Genomic DNA, 25,177 nt, shown 5'->3' with positions numbered 1-25,177 from the left:
CTGGACCAGGTTGTCCACATTGGAGTTTGGAGCGAATTAAGGGAGAAACTTAAGATTTAATTCCTTCTGAAAAGAGTCTGGTTTGGATGCAGCAGAACTGCTCTGAGAACCAACAGGCGGTGAAGATGAAGAACGTGTTTCAAAGCCCCACTAAAGCTCTGAAACAAACTAGTAATGTGTACAGGGGAATTTTAACAGAAGCAGCCCAGACTATTGGCAAGTAAATTTAAGCTAAATTAAAATTCTGATAAAAATACTGCAAGTTGAGAGAGTTTGAAATCTATTGTTGGCAATAATAATAATCTGTATCAGATTTCTAACAATATGACACATTTAACTGATGTCTCAGGAATATGGATATTTGGCCAATGAAACAGAAATATAAACTTTCTAGTCCACGTTCTCTCAAGACCTGAACCCTGAACTGTTCACCTTTAGTCATAGGTGAGCCCTTTATATGCTTGGATAAGTTACTGCAGTTTAGGAAATTACTGTGCATCACGTTATGTAAAATACACACCTAGATATTTTGACACAATCTACCCTTCCTTCACTGAGGACTGTATTAAATAATTTTCTTTGCATTTGCTGAATAAATTGTGAAATTACTCCTGCTTAAGAATTGCAATTTAGTTGATGTGCCAAAATGTCTTATAGCAATATCCATGGAGGTCCAAAGAATCAGTTAGGTTCACTGTTTTTGTTGTAGATTAACTCATTTATTCCTGAGGAAGCTCTCTCTTCATTTTCGTAGTTTATGGTCATTGCCAATTTGTTTGCCTCCGTTCTCTTAGAAATCTGTAATGCAATTTCCTTACCAATATAGTGTTGGAATTTCTCCTCATTTCTCATGGAATCATAGAATTACAGAGCATCCTGAGTTGGAAGGGACCCATAATGATCGTCCACTACAGATCCCAGCTCCACACAGACCACACAAAATTCAAACCCATGCCTTAGAGCAGTGTCCCAATGCTCCCTGAACTCTGGCACTTGGGCCCATGACCACTGGGCATCCCGTTCCATGCCCACCACCCTCTGGTGCAGCACTTGTCCCTCACCCCCAGCTGCCCCTCCCCTGACACAGCTCCATGCCGTTCCCTCGGGCCCTGTCGCTGTCGCACAGAGCAGAGCTCAGCGCTGCCCCTCTGCTGCCTGTGAGGAGCTGTAGCCGCCATCAGGCCTCCCCTCAGCTCCTCTGCTCTGTGCTGAGCAAACCTCAGCCACTCCTCATGCATGTTGTTCTCTAGACCCTTCACAACCTTTGTAGTACTCCTTTGGACACTGTAATAGTTTTATGCCCTTCTTATTCTGTGGGGCCAAAACTGCACTCAGTGCTGGAAGTGAGGCTGCACAGAGAAGAGCAGGACAACTCCACCCCTTCTCTCAGTGGCAGCGGCCCTTCTGGCTGCCAGGGCACACTGCTGGCATATGTTTAACGTGCTGTCAGCATAACCCCCCACATCCCTTTCCAAGGGATGGCATTCTAGCCTCTTATCCCCAGTCTGTACATATATCTAGAGTTGCCCCATCCCAGGTGCAGAGTCCTACATTTGCTTTTCTGCGCTATTTTAATCTGTTTGCAGGCTCTTTCCTCTTCATGGAGTCCATTCGGGGAATAGGCAAGAGGTTAGCTGCAAGCAGCTGGGAGAAGGGATGGAGGTGGAGAGAAGCTGTGTGTTTTTGTGGATCTTGAGAGAACATGCATTGAAGTTAGGTGAGAGCTCAGGCTATTAGCATGTGGTAGGAGGAAACAGAGGACCCACCTGAGAGGTGTCCCGCAACAATCCTGTTTCGTAATCTCCTACTCTTTTGATTAAAAAAATCCTAGCTCTTTTGTCACAAACTCATGTCTTTCTCACATAAAATCCAAAAGCTCCAGAACTTTCTCTCAGGCTTTATCAGAGGCTGGGTGATGTTACTGAGCAAATGAGAAGTCTACTGATAATATTGTTTAAGGCATGATAGGGGCCTTTTTAACTTTTCACGCATGAAGGCTGGTAGTTTCCTGAAAGTAGTGTTCAGGAAAAGGCTCTGCTTTACCAGATGAAGGGAGAAAGCAATTCAGCGGTCTGATTTGCCTTTTTGTGTTTTAAGTTGCATATTCACATAGGCATCTGCATATCTGTGAACGCACTATAATTCCATTCCATTAATAGGGTACCCTACAAGGTACTTGGCTGCAGATGAAGCCAAGATGTGCTACAGACAAATTGTATGATAACATTCCACAGTTGTAATATTTATATAACCTGGGATGCATAAAAACAGTGGTGTTAGTTTGTTTTGCTACTGATTCGTGAAGAATGTAGGCAAAATAACTCCCACTAATGGTAGCCGAGTAGAAATTAAATTCTGTAGCGTGGGGTGAATTTTAATCCAATGTCTAAAGATTTATTTGTTTAAACCACATATTAACACACATGCAAAGCATTCAAAAGATTTAATAGTTAAGTGTTTTATTATTGTAGCACCAGTTATCTAAGCTGCCTAATACCTTTCATGTTGAGTTTCCATTTAGAATTGACTCTTTATAAGTACAATTTCTGAACAAAGTAATTAATTTCTCTCAGCATACACTTTTCTTTTTACTAGGTAATTATTTGTGTAGGTTTTCCCCCATATGAAAGCTGTGTGGCATATAAAAATCACTATGATAACCTGCATGTAACAACACTAACTGTAGTCTAATTACTGCATATTTAAACTTAAATTGTGAAGTATTCTGTTGATTAAGACACATTTAATTCCATAATTAATGGTCTTCCAAGTGCTACTGTTATCCTCTGTCTTTGACTTTATGGTATGTCTACACTACATTCCAGCTGCTGATTACAGTATAGTTGCAGTAACACAAGTTCATGATGCCCGGCACCTTCTGAGGGTAAGAGATAATCTCTTTTCTGCTGTGGCTCCTGGTCCCTGAGTTACTTGTTTCAAAGTAGCTTAGGTATTTCTGCATTATTTTTGTGTGTTATGGAAGGAGCTTATCATGCCATTGGAGATGGCCTGCAAACAAAACAAGGCTCTGCATGATTACTTTCACCCTCCTCTGTATTTGAACAGAATGTATACAGGAAAAAAAAAAAGAGAGAGAGAGAGAGAATTAAATGCTATGCAGATGTCTGTGAGAAGTGGTGAGCTTGTTTTTAGGTCTTGGAGACCAGCCTCAGTAGGTTGAGATGCTTCAAAATTGATGCTTTGAGATAAAAGTGAATGCTGAAAAGGCTGCTCCTCTAATGAGGAGAGGAGGAGATGTTATTGTTTTTGTCTCTTTTAATGTTTTGATTTTTTTTTTTTCCATGGTTTGGATTCTGTAGTAGAAGGAAAAAATGTTGATTTCAGGGTTGTGTTCTCTTTTTTTTTCCAGGGTGCTTAATGGTTCTCAGACAAGTTTGTAGTATTTGAAATCTGCTTTACATTTCTGAAATGTTTCCAGTTTTAAAACTTTACAGTATGGGAAATGCAACTACTGAGTAGAGTCTAATGAGAAGCTTTTGTTTCCAATTTCTAACCCTGCAAGCAAGCGATTTGGCACAGCACTGTTGCAAGTTACATACTATCCCCTTGTCACTTTTTATATTTTGAATTATTTCCTTTGTAATTTGCTTGGAGTCAGTCATGGCAGCACTGAGCTGAAACAAATCTTGATTTAAAAAAAAACAGCAACAACAACAAATACTGCAGTTTTTAAAGTCCAGAATTGGAACTGAAAGGATTAAAAATAATTTCTATTGGAGTATGCTACTCTGCCTGCTTATGCGCCTTCTTTAAATATAATTTCCTCTGAAGCTAGCATGAGTAAATGGGTAAGCACCTGGTATTCATTCCTGATTTTTTTCTCAGTGAGAACACAAAGGAGTTACATGGTATCACTTCACATTGAGATTTACCTTTTACCAGTCTGACACTTTCCCCTGTAAATTGGGAGTTCAGGGAATAAGAAGCAGTAGATCCAACTTGCTTTTTCAAATCTGGACTTAAGCTTTCATTTCCTTCAGAACCTGTTTTATACAGGCTGTACTTGGAGTTTGGTTCATGCAATGTACTTCAGTCATCAGCTAGGACAATGAGTGGAACCCTTTGAGCAGTGGAGGTTGTTCTCAGATTCTCATATATTGTGTGCTCTACATTAAACTGCATGCTTATGGTTCCTGAACTGCTCTTTGAACTCAAACTTGGAAATGCATATTGCCTTTTGAATGGCTACTGATCAAAAATCTTCTTCACTGAGTTGTGCGATTTAATAGTACATTTATTATGAGAAAGATGAGTAAGGGTAGGCCACATATCTAAATTTTAAAAACCCAGCAATGTATAAATGTCCAAGAGTAAGCAGATGTGTTCTTGCAAAGGTCCACTGTTTTCTCCCATCCCTTGTTCCTAAACCAAGAAAGCTATGTCTTCAACAGTGTTCAACCACGTCTGATTTAAAAACAAAGCAAGAAGAGCATGATGTAGTAAGTCTGACAGTTTGGAGCTCAGTTTTCAGTGCTGTTCACCTTGAAGAGGTTTCTTTGGACTCTCAGGTTGGCAGCACAACCTAAGTGTCATTTAATGTTCTGAAGTGCTCATTTGAGTGTTGGACAGTAGTTGTGTAGGAATGATAGATGGAGACGCACATAGCATGCAGTAAATTCCTAACCTATGAGGCCTGACCATGTTATAGGTGTGGCAGTGCTGCTAAGAGCCGAAGTAAATAAGCTCTGACAGGTTTTTGTGGGTTCTGTGAAGGATAAAGTCAGAAATGTCCCTTAATGCAGCGTTGAAGAGACAGTAAGAATAGGGGCAGTCCTAGGACAGGCCTCAAAGGGGAGAAGTGCTCAACTTGCAGGGGTGTAAGATGTTGCCACTTTCCAGCACCTCTGTATAACCACTGGTGTCTGATATGACCAAGGAAAGGAGCAGCTGGGGGTAAAATGCAGCAGACAGTGAAGAGAAGGCAGCAAATGCTGTTGGCAGAGGTGGGATGCATGCTGGAGGAGTCTTGGCCCAGTTTATGGGGGCAAAAAAGCAGCCTGATGTTAAGGAGCTTTCTCAATGCTCCTTTTTCTGTCTTGTTTTTTGTAGAGTGCTATTTTTAAGTCATGTGAAGTAGAGAGCATTTACGTGAGGTACAACCCACCTTTCAACTAAAAGCATTGTGATTTTGCAACAACAAAGGCAGGAATTTACAGAGTGAGGTTGTGTGGCAACAAAAACTATTTATTCCTATTGTTCGGGGGAGCTGAGAAGTTATCGCGAGCCGCACATTTTCAGCAGTAAGCATTTATGTTGGTGAACAGCCCCCCTTCCTTTGTTCATGCACAGAAAGGGGAAGCGGCAGGAATGAGAAGCTAATTTTGCCCTTCAGTGAAGCAGGGAGGCTCTGGGACATGCCGCGTTAGGCCACTTCCCTGCTTCCTGCTTGGCAGGCCCGGGAGGCCAGGCAGCTCCTAGGCCAGCATCAGCCCAGCTCTTCCTGAGCAGCTGAATGTAGCGTTTTAACCAGTTGTTTCCTGTCTGATAAGGTGATGGAATAATAAGACTAACAAATCAAAGGATTGCCCAGCCTGCTGTTGCTTGAATGTCGCCTTTGTTTTGACTGGAGTCTGTCATATTGCCCACAGGTGTTGCAGCAGCTGGGAGGAAATGCAAAGTTTGGCTTCTGAAGTAGAAATGTGAAATTCTACAGAACACACAGCTTTTCAAGAGTGAAATGCTAGAGAAAGCTTGGCGTGAAATAAGATGTGAAGTTTCATTTCTAAGAGAAATAATTAGGGAAACTGATCCAGATCTGTGAATTGTCATAGAATCGCTTAGGTTGGAAAAGACCTCTAAGATCATCAAATCCTGACAGCCCTGTCAGCTTTTTAAAGGAAAAATGAGTTACCAGAGATGTTTCTAGGTCCAGTCCTGAGCACTCCCATGCAGTGCGCAGTACACTCACAGGGATTTGCAGTCCCATGTCATCTGTAGAATTGAATGTTTTTTTTTTAATTTAAGAGGGAACATGCTCACTTGAGCAAATACTGTGGGCCATAATCTTACTTTATTTATATTAATAGAACTGTACTGGATTTGGATACTGAATTTGATAGTATTTCACAGCCTGTGAACAGACGGTAAATTCTATTACTGTGCTTTCAGTGTGTGTCACGTTCTTGAATATATGAAGGGAAAGGCACATCAGTGATGTCTGTTTGGCTATAGTATATCACTGCTGGCTATAGTGTCCCTTTCTATTTACTAATAAATGTGTCTTTTCTGTCAAAAAAGACTAAAATATATGGTCAGGTAAGTTGATACCAGCTTGACTGTTGCATATAATGGACGCCTGATTAAACCGACTATATTTCAACTTGCATAACTTTTCTTTGGAACTTGCTCTCCTAAGTGACAACATTTGTAATTTAATAGCACGTCCAGCTGGCAGTTTCTTGATACATTGCTTGGCTTATTTGTGACAATGGTGTTTTTGGTGTATTGTCGAGAGATACTGCAGAATGTTTTAGGTCACTCATTGAATCTTTCTCTGTTGCTGTAAGTATATCCAATTTAGTTATTTTGAGGTTGTAGTTTCTGCCAGTGAACTGCCAGAACTGGTTTATGGTCAGGGTCTATACTTGTCTGTGAGTATATTGTGATAAGGAAGTACTTGAAACCTATTGGAAAATCTATAGCTAAGCTCCCCAGTTACGGATTACGGATTTTGAGATTTTCTACATAGGTATTTGATTTGTTGGAAGTCAGACCACTCCTTGTAAAAGGCTCTTTTATGCAACTATTTTCTGAAATTAGTTAAATTCCCATTATATGGCAGTAATAATTTTAGCAGAAAAGTTAATTATTTGGCTGAGTTCTTCGAAGTTGTGCATACGCAGATATCTCCAGTACTTTTCATAGAATGGCCTGGGTTGAAAAGGACCACAATGATCATTGAGTTTCAACCCCCCTGCTATGTGCAGGGTCACCAACCACTAGACCAGGCTGCCCAGAGAATTCTGGTACAAAAACTACTTTTTAGTATATCTGAAAATGAAGAGCTTGATAAAAACATTCTCTCTTGCAGTGTTGGGATCATGGATCAAGTAGGCCTTTCATGTGGCTTTGTGCAGATCTCCTTACAGCAAGTTCCCCAAAAGAAACTTTAAAGAAACATGTGAGATCGATTTCAATAAAAATAGGACTTAGAGTTTTTGTTTTTTTCTTCTTAACAGTTGAAACTCAAAGCGGCTAGACAATTCAGTAGAGAAATCAGAGAAATTGGATTTTTTCAGGCTGTTCTTTACCTCCACACTTGGATTCAGTTTGTTCAGTGGCTTTCTTAGTGGCATCATATTTCCCCAGGAACTTTTCCACCATTTCTGAGACCAAACTGTCTACTCTCTGTTCTTCACTGCCATGTTGTAACATCCTTCTCTTTACTGCACACTTCCAGCACTGTGCAATCATTTTCATGCCCTACAGTCTTTCAGACTTACTTTGTTCTAAGTAGTGTTGGTAGGTTCCCAAGAAATGGAGCATTTCTTTTCCAATTTCCTTTTTTCAGTCTTGCACTGCCACTGAAAGTCGAGGCTTCTTTGTGCAAGTTATCAGGTTTTTTTATATTTCCATTTTGTATCATTCTCTTTCTGCCGAAATAATTGTTGCTAAGGGTAGTAGTGTCCATCTGCATCTATTCCAAGATCGAGTGTAGCATATATGTGAAAAGTAACTTCTAAATTTCAACTTCTTCACAAGCTGACTTTGAGCATGAGCATCTTTTCCATTGCTTTGGAAATGTACCTGCTTATGTTACTGGTGTATTTTCTCCTATTCCATATAAACATTCTTAGGCTATTAAAAGTAAGGTTGCCAAAGTTTGGAGATGTTTACTTCTGAGTGTGCTTAATTCAAATAGCAAGAACACTCCATTTATTTTGTGACCTATTTATAGCCATTAAACAAACAATGGCATATGGATCTGCTTTTCTTTAATTCACAGCATTTGTTGGAAGATTAAGAGCATAGAAAATACATTCTTAAAAATGGATCCGTTTGTATCTGATACTGTGTAGAGTACTGTATACTGAAGAGTGGTCGTTTAGTTAGTAAAAGTAGATCTGTGTTCCACAAATGAAATAATTAAAAATAAATTTTTAATTTTAATACTTAAGAAGATTATTAGGTAACTATTTTGGCAGACCAAATACTAGGGGGAGTATTTCTCATTGTGAGCCTTGGATAATCACTCTAGTAAATTTCTGAAACAGTATAAACATGAAAAATGCGATTTATGTTCTGGCTCTTTTTAACAACTCATTTTGAAGTTTTTTTGATTGTTCTTCCTTTACAAAGAGCTCTCAAATGTTGAAAGAGTTGACATATTTTTCCATAACAAAGTATTTTTATATTTCCTCTTTTATAAAGCTGCTAACAGAAATTCTCTTTTCACTTCTCAGGTTGTTTTTGAAGTGGTAACTTCAGGTCACCCTGGATACGTGGCCATTGACGAAGTGAAAGTTTTAGGACATCCATGTAGTAAGTACTCACATGCTATTTTAAAGTCTTCTAAAATATATGTACTACTATCCTTCAGTAAATGTTAAGGAAAAGATATTGAAAATGTTAGAAAACAATGTCACTGCTATAAAAATAACCAGCTAAGTATGTACAAAATGTTGCTAGCATTTGAATACTGCACCTTTCTAACTTAGGAGATACATTTTATAAAACATTTCTGCACAGCATGAACCTGCATCATCTAACAATTTCTTCAGAACAAAAATCATCAAAACATGTTAAATGTCTTTTTGTCACCATCAAAAATGAAATACAGCTACAAGCTGAGGCATTAATGAGAGAGATGGACAACACAAGAGCTGAACTGATGATGTGACTACTTTTCCAGTTCTTAGAAGGTAGAAAACTCAGCTGGTTGAGGGCTGTGGCTTTGCTAAACAAGATTGCTCAGGGTATATCCCCAGGGCAGAAAGTTCACATTTATGGCTAAATTTTTGAATTTTTTTTACTGCCTTATTTTCTAATATGTTTCCTTATCCCATTGGGATAAGGCACTGACATGCTAGAAGGGAGTTCTGCAAAAAAAAAAATACCCGAGTGTCCTGGTGGACAGCGGGTTGGCCATGAGCCAGCAGTGTGCCCTTGTGGCCAAGAAAACCAATGGTATTCTGGGCTACATTAAAAAAAACATAGCCAGCAAGTCCAGGGAGATGATCCTCCCACTCTGCTCTGCCCTGGTGAGGCCTCGTAATGGAGTACTGTGTCCAGTTCTGGGCTCCTCAGTTAAGGAAAGACAGGGAAATTCTAGAGGGAGTCCACTGGGGAGCTGCAAAGATGGTTAGGGGCCTGAAGTGTTTATCTTATGGGGAAAAGCTGAGAGACCTGGGACTGTTCAGCCTGGTAGAGACTGCATATAAATATTTAAAGGACAGAAGTCAAATGGATGGGGCTAGTATCTTTTCAGTGGTGCCCAGTGACAGAACAAAGGGTTATGGGCACAAGCTTGAACATAAAAAGTTCCATATGAGCATGAGAAAAAAAATCCTTACTTTGAGGGTGAAAGAACACTGGAATAGGCTGCCCAGAGTTGTTCTGGAGTCTCCTTCTCTGGAGATATCAAACCCACCTGGATGCTTTCCTATGTAAACCTACTGTAAGGAGCCTGCTTTGCAGGGGGGTTGGACAAGATGATCTCCAGAGGTCCCTTCCAATCCCTGCAGTTCAGTGATTACTAAGAATATGCAATTAGCTCCCCTAAATTCTTTTAAGAGTGATGTTAAAATAAACCTTGTTAATTAAAAGTTGAATATAATAATCCAGGTGTCTTTAACAAACTGCTTGTGGAAACGATCACTTCACATACTTGCTATTTGTTAAATAACACATACTACGACACATACAATGAATTGTAGGTGGTAGTCTCACTGACCAAATGACTGAGTGAGGAAAAAGATACCAAATGCTGTGTAATTGTTCATTCTCTTTTTATGACATATTGTACTTGTATGCATTCTTTGTGATTTGTAAGTATGAGCTGCAATTTAAAATAAAAAGTGGTTCATCAGTTAATACTAGAACACCTCATAAATATCGTTTTAGTGTTAGTGGCAAAAAGACACAGACATTTATTCAAATATGAAGACAGTTATGCAGAATCAGCAGCTATTATTTCTGAATCACTTAGTTCTAATAAACACAGCAGGCTCTCACGTTGTTAGGCAGTATTTGCACTTCTGCATTCTGAATTTATATCTTAGGTTTGACTAGTGAAGTATAAAGCAGCACTTTATCAGCATTGTAATTTTTCTTACAGAGTTTCTGTGAGGTTTGATCTGTGCATTCATTCTCAAAACCTGCAAGTACTGAGTTATAGCTCATAATGTGTAGAGTTCTAATTCTACAGTGTTGAAATGTAGAAACTTTAATGAAACAGTTCCTTGATGAAGTAACTAAAACGTTAGAAATGAAAACATCAAGCCAGTTACACTGTCTACAAGAAAATAGAAAAAAAGAGAATTGGAAATGAACTGTTTTGTGTATGAAGCCTTGCAAGACTCATAATGACTTTTCTTCCTGTATATTGCCACAAAAAAGTACTTTCTAAATGATTAACTTTTAACAAAAATTGAAATGGGAAAAATACCATGAAACCACAACATATGTTCTAGGCAGTTGTCTGGGTAGCGTGGACAGAGACCAAGTGAAAATCAAGACTGCGTGTAGAACTGAAAGGCATGTGTTTGGCGATTGGTTGGTTGGTCCGTGTGTGTGTATTTAAAAATCCTAAAGCCCCTTTCTACTTACGTCACACCTTGCAGTTCAGAAAGGCTATTTTAGCAGTGTTTGGGAAGACTGAGGAAAAAACAAGTGTGGTAAAAAGGTAAAATCAGATGTTACAATAAATCAGAAACTTCCTGTGAATTTTACTGAATAGTCAATCAGTAATAATTTGATACGTGAAGAAGATAGAGTCTGTCTGTCCTGATTTCATTGGGAAATGTTCAAAATAAGAAAAATGCTACATCTATTAAATTTGCCAAAAGGACAGCTGTCATGAAAACATTTCCTCCTGTAATTAGGTATTAACTTGGGCTATTTTCTTCCATCTTCTGCTTCTTATACTGCCTTATGCTGGTTGTTAAATAATTTGTTTTCTTGAATTCTGGTTGCTGATTATTTGTATACTTCTCAAATCTGTAGTTTGTCCCAGTGATAAGCTCTTCTAAGAGAATGTCATCAACATTTTAAACAGTTGTGATGCTCTGCTAGAAAGCGTATGCTTAGTTTTGTAGTTTATTCTAATATTAGCTGTTCCATGACTGAAAGCAATGTTCAGAGCCTGGCTTATCTGCTAGTATAGATAGTGCAAAATTCTCCTGGACTGCAGTAGGATTTGAATTGCTGGGCTACAATGCATTTTCAAGGGTGAGTTTCTGTATCAAATTTCTATCTGTTTCTGTCACATTTTTTCTTATATCTAGTAAAACAGAAATACCCATGCTCTCTTTCCTTCTGTAGTGGACATGGGTCTCGTTTAAGTATCATTTGTTAGGTTAAATGCAGCTGTCTTGCTTTCATTTTTGCTCAGGAGTGTTTTCTCTTTCTAAATTAAAAATAAGCATCATAATGGAGAATGCCTTGTGTTCTGTTTTTGTTGTGTTTGTGTTGAAATTAATTTCATTTAAGGAACGCAGCTGTACATGGTGAGAAGCATTGTTAGCATTTTAGCTTTTTCATGCTACTATTCTAAAGCATCTCCTCTAACTGTACCTGGTTAAAAGGAAAACCTGTTTCCCTGACAACATCTCTCAACTTCTTGCTGTTTTGTCTAGTCAGTAGTCTATCTAATAAATTTTTATTCAGAACATCAATTTGTTTTCAATACAGTCTTCATTAATACAGATTGTTATTGCAAAAGGGATGCTAAACTAAGGTAATTTACAGCAGGAATAATTAAATAGCACCCATCACTTCTGCTTTTTCCCAGACACAGAAGGATAAAATAATAAAATTAAAACAACGTAAAATATAATGTGTCTTTAGTGATTTGAGCCTTTTGAAGTGGGACCATTAGATATATTCCATGTGTTAATCATAACCACTGCATTTGTGTTGCTTAATTTCAATCCTTTTTCTTCTTCCAACAGCAAAAACTCCCCATTTCTTGCGACTTCAGAGTGTGGAAGTCAATGCAGGACAATTTGCTACTTTTCAATGCACTGCCAATGGTAAATTCAGTACAAGTGACAGACTTTGGTTACAGGTAATTTATTATTTCCTAATGCAATAAGATCTGGACGAATGGGAGTTCTCCACTCTGTAAGAACTGTAAAATGTATGAAAAATGATAAAGCTATCTATTTGATTAATGTTAAATTGTGTGGTGTCTTTGAAATAATATGTATTAGGTGTTGTCTTCTAGAAATTGGTACCGGTTTTGTTAGCTGTGGAGATCATGAATAAATGCAATATCTGCAAGGAAGACCATGTCTGCTGTAACTATGACATTACACATGATATTTCTGTCTTGCCTCTATATCTGTTAAGATTGTATTTTCCACTAAAATTGCACTTTCTTTTCAAATATGGAGAAGACCAATGTGGCAGTCAAATCTGACCTGCTTTACAGTACCAAAGAATCTTACCTAAATTCATTGAGTCTAATTTTTTATTATTCAGTAATGTAACTTCTGGATAGGTGTCAGATCTTGATTTAAAGGCTGTCCTTATCCCTGAGTCAAAAAGATCCATCTCCCTGAATCTCTCTTGGTAATGGGGTAAATCTAACTGTTGTCTTGCTGCTGTCATTCCAGGTGTCTGTTCTCTACTGCAAACAGTAGTCTGTGTTTAGATTTAGCATTAGGGATATACCAAACTTCAGTTCCCTATACTTTCCGTGTGTGAAAAATATGTTAGAACTGAGATATTGTCTGTAAGAAGGACAGGAACTGCAGTATGTGGAGCGGGAGGGGTAAGAGAAATGGAAGCAATAGTAATGGGTGGTACATCGATGTGAACTTCTCAATTTTTTTGTCTTTTATTCAATTTCAGGTTTTCAGTACAGCTTGCCTTTCACCCTGCACTTAGTAAAAAATTTCATCAAGCAGTTTGGAAATGATTCAAATTTGTGGTGCAGGTTAAAAAGCTTGGTAGTTTCAGGAAAACTAGCACACAAATAAGTACATCCACTTGAAAAGCAAAACTACGTGTTTGTCTGTATATGCATGATGAACTGTTAAGTCTATATAGAAATAGTCCAATGAAAAGGCAGTGGAAATCTGTGTTTTTATTTGGTTCTGCATGGGTATTTTCAACTCCTGTGTTGATACGACTGACGTTTCTCTAACCTTCCAGCCCTTTAAAGACCATATTATAGCACTGAATTGTTAAATTAGACTCCTGTCTTCCCTAAACCACTGAGCTCTTTTGAAAGCATGATTTACCAGTCATGAAAAGAGTTTAGCACGTATGAGAAAATAATAGGTTGTTATTTTGTCAGTGATAACCTTTCCAGAGCCTTTGAACTTTTTTATAATGTTATTTTGTAAAATTGAAGGTAGGATTTATTGTAAGAAAATTCAGATTCCATTCAGTTTTTCCCTAAGTTTCATAGAAGTGCCATTTTCTCTTCAGGTTTTATTTATTTATTTATTTGTTTGTTTATTTATTTATTTATTTATTTATTTTCATGGAGTTTAGGTGGTGCACAAATTCTTTGTAAGGCTGGAATGCCTTATCTTTATTTCAGAAACTCGATTTCCTTTCAGATCTTGTTTAGTATAAAATGATTCTTCCGAATAATGATAGTGATTCCGGGATACCTTTGCTGAGCTTAGTTAAATGATTCCTTGCTTATCATAGAAGCACAGAATCATAGAACAGCCTGGGTTGAAAAGGACCACAATGATCATGTAGTTTCAACCCCCCTGCTATGTGCAGGGTCGCCAATCACCAGACCGGGCTGCACAGAGCCACATCCAGCCTGGCCTTGAATGCCTCCAGAGATGGTGCATCCACAACCTCCTTGGGGAACCTGTTCCAGTGCGTCACCATACTCTGTGAAAAACTTCCTCCCAATATCTAACCTAAACCTCCCCTGTCTCAGTTTAAAACCATTTCCCCTTGTCTTGTCACTATCCACCCTTGTAAACAGCCATTCCCCCTCCTGTTTATACACTCCCTTTAAGTATTGGAAGGCCACAATGAGGTCTCCGCGGAGCCTTCTCTCCTCCAAGCTAAACAAGCCCAGTTCCCTCAACCTTTCCTTGTAGGAGAGGTGCTCCAGCTCTCTGATCATCTTAGTGGCCCTCCTCTGGATCCACTCTAAGAGCTCCACGTCCTTCCTGTACTGGGGGCCCCAGGCCTGGATGCAGTACTCTGGATGGGGCCTCACAAGAGCTGAGTGGAGGGGGGCAATCACCTCCCTCTCCCTGCTGGCCAACCCTTTTTTAATGCAGCCCAGAACACTGTTGTCCTTCCGGGCTTATACATGGTTACAAGAAGAATTTTTACTCCATTTGAAGGATAAGAAAGTAATCACAGTTTGCCAACTACTTTCCAAATAAGTTCATATTCGTTTGGCCCCAGTGTTTATTTAGCCTGCCCAAGCAGCCGTCACTCCCTCTAGTAACCTGTCCAAGATTGTGCAGATTCCAGGTGTACCCTTTTGTTTAAAACCAGTTTAAAAGTTGTCAGGATCTCCTGGCTTGCGACGATTTATTTTTGTTCTTGTTTGCCAGTTTCCACAGATGTCTGCTTAGAGTAAGAGTGGTCAGACAGCTCAATGTGGGGAATACTGCAAATCAAGGCTATGAGATATACTTCTAAGTGGAATTGGCTGTGTTTTAGTGTAAAAGATGCCCAGACCTGGAGTTCTTCATCTGTCTTTTGAAAACATGTGTTTTCATGGTGTGATACTGAGGAATTTCGAATAAGCCTGTTCATGACGCCTCATGTCACTGCCACGGGACCAAAAGTACAATGAAGCTATCTGTTATAGCTGCCAGAAAATGTAGTTTCTTCTGTGTTGTATGACTAGTTAAATAGACATTAAAAATCTTTTGATTGCTGGTAATAGGAGAACCAACATTCAGGTAAAAAACATCTTTTTTAGAGGTTCTTGTGTACACTGGAGCCAGAATAAAATGAGCACTGTTCTACTGAACTATTAGTCCTGTACTCAGGTCTTAGTGGTACTGCAAATAGTTTGTGCAACCTCTCTGGTACACCTGCATTTGTTCACTGATAATGTGCAACCCTTTCCACCATACTTTTGTTGTTTGGTTTCCTTAAATTCAAAAACCCTTTAGAGAAAATGATAATAGATAAAAAAAAACAACTGTGTGATGACAAAAGGAACCCTTGATTTTGTCAGGGCCTTCTCAGCATTTCTGCCATGCAAATCATGGCAATATTACTATAGTATTTGGACATGGTGATTCCAAAATATCATGAGATAATTTGCTCCCAGTAATTTTCCAGTACCTGTCAGTTTTTTCCAGATTCATGTTGCTAATCTGAAGGACACGTAAACTGCACGTGGAATCACAAGCCCACTGCGTTCAGTGACACTTCTGATTGCTTTCAGTGCAGTCAGATTTTCCTTTTTGTAGTTTCATTTCTTTTATATAGTAGCCCCCAGCCTGTATACAACAGAAGACATCAAGTGTAGTAGGAAATGTTTTTCTGGCAAACAAATAATTTACTTTTTATACTCTGACAGATTGTTAGAGATAGAAGTTCTTTAAAAAAAAAAAAAATGTAATTGTAACTTGGTTGGTCTCCTTATCTTTGCTGAGTAGTTGTTGCAAACAGTGTAGATTTTCTTAGTTTAATAATGCCAAGGCTTTGGAAGAAGTCATGTTTTATTACCCCCACACACACCTTTTTTTTTCTGTCTTTCCTTTCAAGCCTATCCTACTGTTATTCCCTATGGAACACTGAAGTTTGGAGTATTATAGAAGATTTTGCTATTGAAATGGTGACAGGTTACCACAGGTTTTCTGCCCACATTAGATCTCTGAGACATGGAATCTGTGTCATTATCTTCTGATCAGTATTTACTGCTTCAGGAAAGAGAAGACAAATTTGTTTGCCTTCTCCAATGTGCAATGCTTTGCCAGAAAAAACATATTTTTCCTGATACTACTGGGCAGCTGAGGACCATAGTGCATGAGCTATGACTTCAGGCTTATTAGATCATTTGACAACTAGTTGTGGTTACTGTCAATGATACCATTTCAAGTTGAAGAAAAGGACTTAAGAACTTGACAGAATCATACAAGTTTGTTTTTGTTGTTGTAACTAATGTCCAGTTAATAAGATTATTGTCTAGATTGTATATTTATGAATTCATGTCCTCATTAGCTTACATTTTAAACATAAACATCCCTAAAAGTAAATGTGATGACACTAATGAAGGAATGTTTAGAATGAACAGATGTGTCCCATCTACTTGCATTTCCTTTATCACATCTGTGGATAACACAGGTTATTGTCAGTACGAGACAACTCGCTAATTGAACAAAAATGTTATCTCTGTGCTGTCTTGTTCCCCCTGTGAGGACCGTAGCAATTGCTTAAACTTTTGTTGTTTTTTTTTTTAACTTAAATTAATTCCTATTTGAAACTTCAAATTTTGTAAGTTAACATTAGCAGTAAGTTACAGTACTGGGCACTAAGCAAGATAGAAATCCAAAGCAATGGAAGTACACCTCAGGAAAGGAAAAAAGGTATGTTTGTAGGTGGAAGCCAAAGTTAGAAATTGAAATAAATAAATAAATAAATAAATAAAAATAAAGCAACCATTCAGAACACAGGAAGCTGAGGCACTGTCCTCTGAAAGTCTTGAGTTAGAGTTTAGTAAATTGGCAGAAGAAAAAACACTGCATAATCTGTGCTTTTTTGGAAATACCCTTCTTCTGGAGGGCAGCCTAGCACAACGAAAAAAGAATTTTTATTTACTTACTTTTACCAGAACCCTTGGAGCCAGGAATTTACATAGTAGCTTAAAAATAAGAATAAAGTTTCAAAAATTGTGGGTTTACTTAAAAACAGGTAAATATCTTTCACTGCCAGCCCAAAATATACACATGCAGGTTTTCTTCTCTGCAAGTGTATGAAGTATGATCTTGCATGTATTGCATATTTACATACACAAAATGTTATACTCAGTAGTAGCTGAAATTAAAATGATTATCAAATGAAAACTGATTGAATATTAAAATAATTATTTTCAGGTCTATACTTGGGAAAATTTGTGTTTCATCAAGTTTGAATATCTTAAGCATTCATTTTTTAGTCTACATACTAACTTTTTTTTTTCTGTAGAACTCCCATCTTGTTCATTACAGTTTGCAGTATGAATTGTTCCTTAATATTGGGTTTGCTTCGTACTAGCATATGCTTCACGTTGCATACTAAATAAATTGCATACAAATCAATTGTAAAAAGTCTTGTTCACGTTCTAATGGAATTTTTACCACTAATCTTAGCACATCACAATATTAAGTTGTTACTGTGAGATAGAATAATAGGATCTTCATTTTCTGGTTGAGGAACATAGGCACTGGGAAATCAAAACTTATCTCTTACTTTTGAAAACAGATTCTGAGTTATCTGTACCTGATCTTCTGCACATGAGTCAATACATAGCTTTTTCTGTGCTCAGTGTTTGCTGGTGCTAGCTGCAATAGCAAGTGCTCAGCACTTCTGGGTGTTGACCTCCAAGACTTAAATCAGGCATCTGAAATATCAGTTTCAGTTATATATACGTTTAGAAGAATCCTGGGAAAAGTTTTAAATTACTTGAGTGACATCTTTGACAGAGGCACACTTATTAAATCATACAGGTTCTGCAATTGTGTTGTTTGTTTTTCAGCTTCTCAAACCTGACTTCCTCTCTTTATTTTGCACACTTTTCTATCTGCCTCTTGTCCTAATTTACAGCTGGTTCATTCAGTTGCTTCTGTGTGCTGCTGGCTCCTAAAATAATATAGAATGCCATTTCAGGGGACCTGCGGTTCATGTAACAGCCAGGTATCATGGAAGTCTTTGGTATTAATTCCTAAAGGTTAGTTACAACATCACTAAACATGCAGCAATTAAACTTACCAAACCAAGTTGTACATTGGCTCAATGTAAGCAGCCTTTCTTGAGAGAGCGTTCCTCAAAAATGCAGTGGTGAGCTACATTTGGTGAAAGAGATTAATCATTTCCATGCGTTTTTCCTGGTCTCCTAATAAAAGTGGTTGAAATTCAAATAATTACTTAAAAGTATCATTGAGACACACATATTGCAAATATGTGGATCTAAGAGTAAATGTTTTTTGAAATAACAATAGGATCTTTTAGTAGGTGTGTCAGGTCTGTGAAAAGTGACAGCATCAGACTTAGCAAAAGCAGGACACTAATGGATGTTCTCTGATTGAAGGGGAGAAGGTCAAATCTTTCAAACCTATGGTTTATATGTACAGAACAGAAGCTACTGTATTTGCAGCCAAGAAAGAAAGAACAGTGTGACAACTGTGGCAAGTCTTCTCTACCATATGTATACAGTTTATTACCTGTTAATAAGGGATTTGGTATTTCTTCTCTCTCCTGAAAGCTGTCTTTAACCTTATCAGTTATTTTAGATAATCTGCTGAAGGTATGAAGAGGATGAAAAATTGTATTCCTCTTCATAAAAAGCTGCAAAACCTGAATGCGTTATTTATTACTTATTCAACAGGAAATAGAAATTCCGAGTGAGAGAAAGTTCTAGAAAACAAATTATTTCCTTAGATATACATATACATACACACACAAAACTGGGTGATATCAAAAACATCCTTGTGAGGATGTAGAACCAATGCAAGAGCCAGCTCCTGGCAAATTATGACAGTGATGTAGGGTGTTCAAAATATTTTGTGCGTTTGTACACTAGCCTCTGCTTACTTATGTAAGTCTCATTAAATATCCCAAGAAGTGAATCCATGTCCTTGAGTTTTATAAGAATTTCCTGTTACAGTATGAACTTTCCGAGGCTTTCATTAATTGCCATTTTCATGAGTAAATGTGGAAACACTTGAGGAAAAAACGTTTCAAACATTTTCCTAGTACTAAGAAATACTAGTATGAAGCAGCATTTTACCTATTAAAATTAAATAATCTACACTTAGTAACAACTTAGTTATGCAAAAAGATGGAACTTGTAACCCAAACTGAGCAAATAGAAGATGTTCAGAATATTAGATAAATAGCTCGAGTCTGATCTCTGGGTGCTTTTGTGTACTGTGGGGAGTGCAGGAAGTCACTTTTCCAGCTCCCTCTCCCAAGACTGATAAATGACTTTGTGCATAGCAAATATTCATAAGTCCATTGATTTGAGAAGAGCAACATGTAGAAACTAAGGATTTTGTTGTGTATCATGATGTATGTGCATACTGGTTTGTTTTTTCAGGTTATCCACAAAGATAATTTTACTGTTAGACTGAAAATTAGTGCCCTCTAGGAAGGAGAGAAGAGGACCTTACTACATAGATGAAAGCTAAACTTTTTTTAGATTCTGGTAACCATTTAATATCATTTCCAGTTTCTTTTGATTTCTTTGTGTTCCCCTCCTGAGTACAGTGTGTATTTGCTGACTTTCTTGCCCTCAGTACAGTATCTTTTCCATTAATTGCCATTAATCACTTTTAATTTATTTACTTTTTATTAATTGTGTTGTAATCTTACTATATGGCACAAAAAGTTCTGTGAATGACAGAATATGTCATTGTGATGTGTCACATCCAATAAGCTGCATACTTTTATGAAAACTTTTCTTGCATTATCTGCCTTAAGTATGCATTGTCTGATGCCTGTAATACACTTGAGTTTCTGCTGTGGATAACCTTGCAGAACTCTGATGTTTATTTTTACAGACACAGTGAGAAGTGAAATACTCCTTCAAATGTGTCTGGATTGTGTCAAGAGATTGTAAGTCCTTGAGTATAAAAGGGAAACTGGGGGCTTAACTCACATACAGATAATCTAATCATTTTTTACCAGTTTCCTAACTAACTAGGCCATATTTATGTTTGGCTAATGAAAATCTTGTATGCATGTTAGCAATTAAGGTTGTTGTTTATTATGGGTACTGGTTGTCCTTTTTAGTAGATATAATGCATTATATAGACAAGTCGGTTGTAGCATACCCTAGGAGTTGATGCTAGGGTAGGTACTGTTTAACCTCTTTATCACTGTCCTGTATGATAGTAGAGTGCACCCTCAGCAGGTTTGCAGATAATACAAGGCTGGAGGAGTGACAGATACGCCAGAGGGTTGTGCTGCCACATCCGGCAGGACCTTGGCCCACTGGAGAAATGGGCAGAGAGAAACCTTGAGAAACCGATTAAAGGGAAATACAGTCCTGTGCCAGGAAAGACCAACCTCACATAAATGTTGGAGCTTAACAGAGAGGAAAACAACTCTGCAGAGAAAAACCTGACAGTCCTGGTGGACAGGTTAGGCAAGAACTAGCCACATGCCTTTTGCACCAAAAAGAGGACTAACAACCTTCTGGTCTGTACAGGGGGAGAGTTGCCTGCTGTTCAAAGGTGATGATCCCTCTCATCTGCTCAGCACTGGGAAGGCATATCTAGAACACTCGGTACAGTTCTAGGCTCCCACACAGAGGAAAGATATGGGCATACTTAAGAATGGCTTAGAAACTGGAAGATCTGGGATAAAGGGAAAGAGCTGGGACTTCTCCAGACTGGAGAAGACTCAAGGGAAATCTTGGAGGGAGAAAGAGTGACATAGCCAGACTCTGAAACAGGTTGCACAGTGAGGCGGTGGATGCCCCTTCCATGGAAGCATTCAAGGCCAGGCTGGATGGGGCTGTGAGCAGCCTGGTCTAGAGGGAGGTGTCCCTGCCTATAGCAGGGGGGCTGGAACTAGATGATCTTAAAGGTCCTTTCCCACCCAGATCATTCTATGACTCTGTGATTCTTTTCCATGATGCAAGAGGCCATGGACGCAAACTGAAATACAGGAAACTCCACTGAAATATTAGAAGAAAAAAAATATTTTTTGGCTGTCCAAGCACTGTAACATGCTGCTTATAGAGATCAGGGAGTCTCCATTCCTGGAGATAACTCAAAATCTACCTGGATACAGACCCCATTTTGACCCTACTTTGAGCAGGACAGTAGGACTACCTGTCTACAGAGGTTCTTACAACCACAGTTGTTATATGAATATGTGGCAATTTTTAAAAATCACTATTCCTGTCAGTAGAACTTAGCAACTTTACTGATAAGGAAATTCTGAAATTGAATTTTTTGAGTGAGACATGGCTTAACATACACATACTGTTTTTCTGTAGTCAACTGGATTGAACTGTTTTCCCATTTAAACATGTTTGACTGTGTTTCTGTTAATTTCTATTTGTGTCAGTTTGTACTTCTTATTTTGTAATTTACTTTGACTATCATAAAGTAAGAGAAAGGAAATAGTCAGCAATAAGAGCATACAGAAGAACAGCAAAGCTACTTTGGGACGGAGTTAGTGTCGGCCAGGTGCTGAGAACTCTTATCGCTGGCAGTACTCTCTGAGTTTGCTTTAGGACTAAATTCTCTAAATAAGGAAATTTTGTGCTGTAAAAGTATGGAAATGGGAATATTGCCAACTTGCCACCTTATTAGTTTTACATCTAAGAACACTGAAATCTTTTCCACCTTTGCAGTGGAAATCCAGGCTGATTCTTGCATGAGGTTTCTGAATAAACAGAAAAATGGAGGCCAATTTGCTACACCAGTGCCCCCGAGCAAACGTGATTGGATGTTAGACTGGCATCTTATTTCCACCCACTTCCAATGTAACATAATGGTTGTTCTCAGAGCTTCTATGACCAATGAAAAACATAGATGGAAAACTAAAATGCTTGATGTTGCAAAAGCTGCTCAAAGTCTACATGCTGTCCTTACTCTACTGGTGTGAGACAGTGTCACTGATGTAGAGAAGACAAAAATAAGCCATGTATTTCTTGTTCTTAGAAACAATCCAGAAGCCTGGGCAGCAAGGTCTATTCTTGGTTAGGCTTTCTAATGCACCCAGATTGCCCTACCTGGCATAAGAACCAAGTGTCAGTAACCATGAAGAAATGTCAGCATGTTTTGTTATTACTATTAAATAAATACATGAAAGGGTAGTTGGAAGAATAAAGTTCACTCCTAACCTCAGGAACCAGTTTCACCATTCCAGAGTGGTAAGAATGCAAATCACATTTTGGAAGCTTGAAATGTTATCGAAGATATTTGATTTCTGGTGAAAATATCTGACAGAAGTCTCTATAAATTTTTACATTACGGCATCAGTCAAAACTTTTGATAAATCAAACCCTTTAGATCAAAGAGTGACATGGACGCTGCTACTGGTACTAATACAAAATCAGAAACTAAATAATTCAGGTTCATGAAAACAAGCAAATTTGATGACTTCGATGAAGAAAAGTAAGTGACTCTTGATCAGCGTTAAGTCGCTTTTGAGGGAAGAGTTGTGCATTGCTCTTTAGTGTCAGTCATCCGTCAGGAGTGATATCAGGGATCGATTCCCAGAGGCGATCCTTCATCACTTGTCTAGGAGATGTGGATGCTACTCTGCCACGACTATGCTTGTGACAGTAAAATACACTGTTTTCAATTAGTATATTAACTGTTGCTGCTTACGTGTGGAATAAGGAATCTCAAGACTTGTAACATAGCTTGTTTGTTTTTTTTTTCTTCTTGAAAATATCACCAAGAAAAAGAATTATCCAAACCTGTAATCCTCTGTTTAGTAATCTCTTATGACCAAAAGAGATCAATGGACATAGGCAAGCTAGAGGGGATGCACAAGGCCATCCCTCTTCTCCATCTCAATCCATCTGCACACATATTTTCATTGGGTAAAGTAAAATATAAGAAAAGTTACTTTGGGATTAACTTCAGCAGTAAAATCTTGATATTCTTGTCTGAATTGGAAATGAAGGGACCAAAGCAGTGTTCTTTTTTTCAAGAGCCTTGCTGTGATGTATTAATGTTCCAGTTTTTCTGGAGTGTTAAATAATATAGTAAATGGTGATTGGCAGACCTGAGATAATGAAACAGCTGACCTGTGCCACTTGGGGCTAGTAAAATTCAACTTGCATCTCAACACCGTGTTAGGTATGCCTGTTGCTGGACCCTGAAGACTGTCTTGATCTGAAGTGCTGTTCAGCAGCAGCAGAATCGCTTAGGGACACATACAAGTCAGGCAACTGATGAAGTAAATTCAATCAGCTTTCTGTGCTATGCTCTTGGACCTTTGGGAGAAAGAAGCAGTGACCTTTACAATGAATACTGTAGTTAAAATGTACAGAGTTCCTGCTGGGAGGCATAGTGTTCAAATTGGAGCTATATGGAGGCTTCTTTTTTAAGACTAAGGGCAGTTTAAGCTCATTTGAGGCAAAGAGAACCGAAGTAAAGACTAAATTAAATTAAACCCAAAGGAAAGACAATAGGAAGGGAAACAGTGCATTAGAGAATGTCTGTTATGGGGGTGGTTGTAGAACTATGGGACTGACTTGGTAATTAAACTCAAACACCTCCAACCAGTCCCCTCTACATGAATTTCTCTTCTGCATAAACCAATGTGTACATTGGTTATTATTGATTATTACTGCTGTGGTGATCCTCACTGGTGAGAGGTATACTTTATCCACTGATGTGCATCTCTAAACTCCTTGCACTCCAAAAAGGCAGCTCTTCCACCCTGAACAGGATGTAGTTTCTCATTATGAAATGTGTGCATTATCCTTGGCTACACTGTAGGACTCATCACTGAGTTTTGACTCTTATTCTGGCTGTTTAAAACTTTCAAAGACTTAAACTTGAAGTTGTCTCCCAAACTTGCCTGATAGACTTTCTTCACATGCCTCTTTCCCTTCCGAGCAAGCTAACGCTTTTCAGGAAGAGAATTGTTGTTTCTGTAGGGGTTTTTTACCTGTCCTGTTATGTAATTGGAGAGAAAAGGCAGACAGATGCCTACATCACTCTCCATCATATGTACAAATGAAAATTATGCTAATGATCTTTTCTTTCTCACTTTCTTCTCATTGCTCTCCTCCTTCCCAGTCCCTCCATATGCCTATGCCTGGCATCTGCAGAATTCTAAGCCAAAGTATTGAAAATCACTTATATAGTCTTCATTTTTTTTTTAGCAAGGTGTTCGTCCTAACTCTTCTAGGTTTTAATACAGGTAAAAGTGTGTTGAGTACTTAGTGTTTTGTGTTTTAAAGAATTAAGACACAGAGTGAGGTTAAATGATTAATAGATAGAACTATGGGTTCAGCAAAATGCTTAGCATATGCTTGGATAGTTGCCATAATTTCTTTATGAAACAAACTTATCCTTTAGAGAGAGATTTTCTAGTGCTCTGTTTTCTCCAGATGTTTCTGAGAACATAATTCTGTACAAATGAGTTTGGATTCTGTTGTGTGCCATTAAGGATGAATGGAAAGAAGGTTTGAGATTTCTACATATTTGTGAGCGCTAGAAAATTGTTAGAGAATATTAATATTTCTCAATCAGTCCTGAATTTCATATAAAAATATAAAATGAGCAGTTTTGTTGGTGTTTTTTTCTTTTTTTTCCCTTTTGAAAACCTCTGTGTAGTAATAGCAGATCTGCTCTGCTCAGAATGAAACAGAAGAAATTCAGTGTGTAAGTACTGAGTATCTGCCTTGGGTAAATTACAGTGAGTTTAGTGGTTCCAGAAAATAGCATAATGTCTTTGTTTACCTTCTACATGTTTAATTGTATCTTCAAATAGATAATGCTGCTTGATATTTAAGAATGTGACTACTTGATGTGTAGCTCCAGTATATTTTACGATTTTACCTTGTAGCTACAACAGTCATTTAGGTTTAGTCATAAGAAATAGAGATTTATTGGGAGTCATTTGGAGAAAAGGATAAGTAATCAAACGTAAAAATATTGAAACCTGAAATCTTTCCTGAATGGCAAAACAATAGCATTTTGCTTGAATGCCCATTAGTTACTCATACAGAGTGCAGTTCTGGCTCATAGTAGAGTAATTCCAAACAGGACAGTAATAATCTCTTTTCCAGCATGGCCTCATTACTTGAATGAAATACACTTGTTAACTTATACAGATGGAATAAATGCAGGATAATCATAGGATATGCATTGGT

General features: G+C 38.1%; 1 protein-coding gene across 12 annotated transcripts in view; it reads left to right on the top strand.

Moving 5' to 3' along the window:
- The window catches only part of PTPRM (protein tyrosine phosphatase, receptor type M), a 458,835-nt gene that overhangs the window by 147,899 nt on the left and 285,759 nt on the right, over positions 1-25,177 (top strand). For all 12 annotated transcript variants that reach the window (XM_015282551.4, XM_040695587.2, XM_015282550.4 and 9 more), the window contains 2 exons: positions 8,424-8,502; positions 12,132-12,247. In XM_015282551.4, coding sequence (XP_015138037.2) covers positions 8,424-8,502; positions 12,132-12,247 — 195 coding nt within the window. The remainder of the gene's footprint in view (positions 1-8,423; positions 8,503-12,131; positions 12,248-25,177) is intronic.

Source organism: Gallus gallus, chromosome 2 (genome assembly GCF_016699485.2).
Source record: "Gallus gallus isolate bGalGal1 chromosome 2, bGalGal1.mat.broiler.GRCg7b, whole genome shotgun sequence".
Classification (NCBI taxonomy): Eukaryota; Metazoa; Chordata; class Aves; order Galliformes; family Phasianidae; genus Gallus; species Gallus gallus.
The sequence above is the reverse complement of the archived record's forward strand: the minus strand, read 5'-3'. Positions and strand labels throughout refer to the sequence as shown.